At 39.2% G+C, this 2,500-nt stretch overlaps 1 protein-coding gene across 1 annotated transcript in view; it reads left to right on the forward strand.

Annotated features, from left to right (window-relative positions):
* Window positions 1-2,444, forward strand: part of LOC134188945 (elongator complex protein 4-like) — a 3,044-nt gene extending 600 nt beyond the window's left edge. The window contains exons 4-10 of the mRNA XM_062657159.1: window positions 1-72; window positions 736-893; window positions 966-1,053; window positions 1,351-1,515; window positions 1,659-1,767; window positions 1,827-1,933; window positions 2,252-2,444. The exon at window positions 1-72 is cut by the window's left edge and continues 48 nt beyond it. Coding sequence (XP_062513143.1) covers window positions 1-72; window positions 736-893; window positions 966-1,053; window positions 1,351-1,515; window positions 1,659-1,767; window positions 1,827-1,933; window positions 2,252-2,419 — 867 coding nt within the window. The 3' untranslated portion in view covers window positions 2,420-2,444. The remainder of the gene's footprint in view (window positions 73-735; window positions 894-965; window positions 1,054-1,350; window positions 1,516-1,658; window positions 1,768-1,826; window positions 1,934-2,251) is intronic.
* The last annotated feature ends 56 nt before the right edge of the window (window positions 2,445-2,500 follow it).

Here is a 2,500-nt window from a genome sequence, read left to right on the forward strand (position 1 = left end):
TCGTCTGTTACAAGTGGGGAATCGGATGCGTTAAGCATTGCTTGGAGATATCAGAATCAACCAAAATATCAGGTGAAAATATTACTTAATGGATAGTGTTTTATTGATTAGTGATTTAGCTCTCTTTCTCACACATGCAGTGACACACACACACACACACACACACACACACACACACACACACACACACACACACACACACACACACACAGACATGCACACACAGACATGCACACACACACACACACACACACACACACACACACACACACACACACACACACACACACACACTGACAGTGACACACACACGCACACACACACTGACAGTGACACACACACACACACACACACACACACACACACACACACACACACACACACACACACACACACACACACACACACACACACAGTGACACACACACACACACACACACACACACACACACACACACACACACACACACAGTGACACACACACACACACACACACACACACACACACACACACACACACACACACACACACACAGTGACACACACACACACACACACACACACACACACACACACACAGTGATACACACACACACACACACACACACACACACACACACACACACACACACACACACACACACACACACACACACACACACACACACACACACACACACACACTGACACACACACACAACGCATCTGATTCTGATCTTGTATGCCTTTGTGTAGAGTGAGAGAGGCATCAAGTTTGGTCATTTCTATGACTTGTCGAAAACTATGGACGAATCGTGTCTAAGAAATATCCCTACAACCATGTTTGATGCATCAGAGGAAAGACGTCATTGTATTGCAGCAACATCTGATGCCACTGAACACTCACCCTGCAGGTAGTAAACAGAAATATTGTTTACATGATGTACACTTGTAACTGACACAACCTGGTCATGTTTGTATCCTAGATTGATGCATCCTTTGTATTCAAAACTTTGGGAATCAATAAAATCTACTATAGGTGATGGACAGTTTAGTACAAGCTCTACAGTTGAGGTTATCAGTTCATTTTGGGTTGCAAATAATTATTAATTTTTATTAATTTAATTAATTTTATTTTAATAAATTTATTAAGTTAACTTTATTACATTAATTTTATTAATTTATTATGTTAATTTTATTAATTTATTATGTTAATTTTATTAATTTATTATGTTAATTTTATTAATTTATTAGATTAATTGTATTAATTTATTACATTACTTTTATTAATTTATTATATTAATTTATTAATTTATTTTACTAATTTATTAAAGTAATTTTATTTGATGTGTGTGAGTTTGGTTTGTGTAGGAGAGGAAGGTGTTGAGAATTGTGATTGAGGCTCTTGGTTCACCATTGTGGGGAGAGGACGACGAGCAGTATCATTCGTTAGCAAAGTTTCTTTTCTATTTGAAGGGATTACTGAGAATGGCTTATGCAGTAGCTTTGATTACGATACCAACGCACCTCATGCAGGTAAACACACACACACACACACACACACACACACACACACACACACACACACACACACACACACACACACACACACACACACACACACACACACACACACACACACACACAGTTATGGCTTTGCAATTCCATCTCTACCTCAGGACACTGCAATAGTCCGGAGGCTTGAGCATCTCTGTGACACAGTTGTGGCACTGGAGTCATTCGAAGGATCAGACAAAATGAAAAATCCCGTTTATAGAGACTACAATGGTACGTTCCACTGTATATCTCAACAACACATCAATGCAAGAGTGATATTGTAATGGCAGGGTTGTTTCACGTTCGAAGTCTGCCTCGGATCAACTCGCTCATGACACACATGCCAGAGACACTGAAGTGGGCGTTCAAACTAAGAAGACGGAAGTTCAGTATAGAGGCAAGCGATTATAAGATAATTACATCTGGTTTTGAGTACACACAGTGACACAGACACAGTGACACACACACACACACACACACACACACACACACACACACACACACACACACACCACTTCCAGAAACGACAGAGGGTCTGGGTATACAAGGCCACACAGTGACACACAAATTATTAAATTAATTATTTATAACCTGTACCGTGTCTACTTTGTGACATAGACAGCATATGATCTTATTTGTTTACACATCGATCTTGAGTTAATATTTATGTTATAATTAATTAATTAAATAATTAATTATTATTGATGTTTTACAGAAGTTGCATTTGCCACCAGAATTGTCTGAAACGGCAAGTCGAGCTCAAGGAGATTTGTCCAATCCGGCGTCAAGGAAGAGCCTTAGTAGAGTTGGAGAGAGAAACTGTCAGGGAAGTTCCATAATGGCACATGTTAAGGGAAAGCCTATGGATGCACTTGAATTTTAGAAATCAAAAAGTTAAGTTATTATTGGACAAACCGTGTCTGTTTGTTTGATGGCATGGACACACACATACCACACACACACA

Source organism: Corticium candelabrum, chromosome 13, assembly GCF_963422355.1.
Source record: "Corticium candelabrum chromosome 13, ooCorCand1.1, whole genome shotgun sequence".
NCBI lineage: Eukaryota > Metazoa > Porifera > Homoscleromorpha > Homosclerophorida > Plakinidae > Corticium > Corticium candelabrum.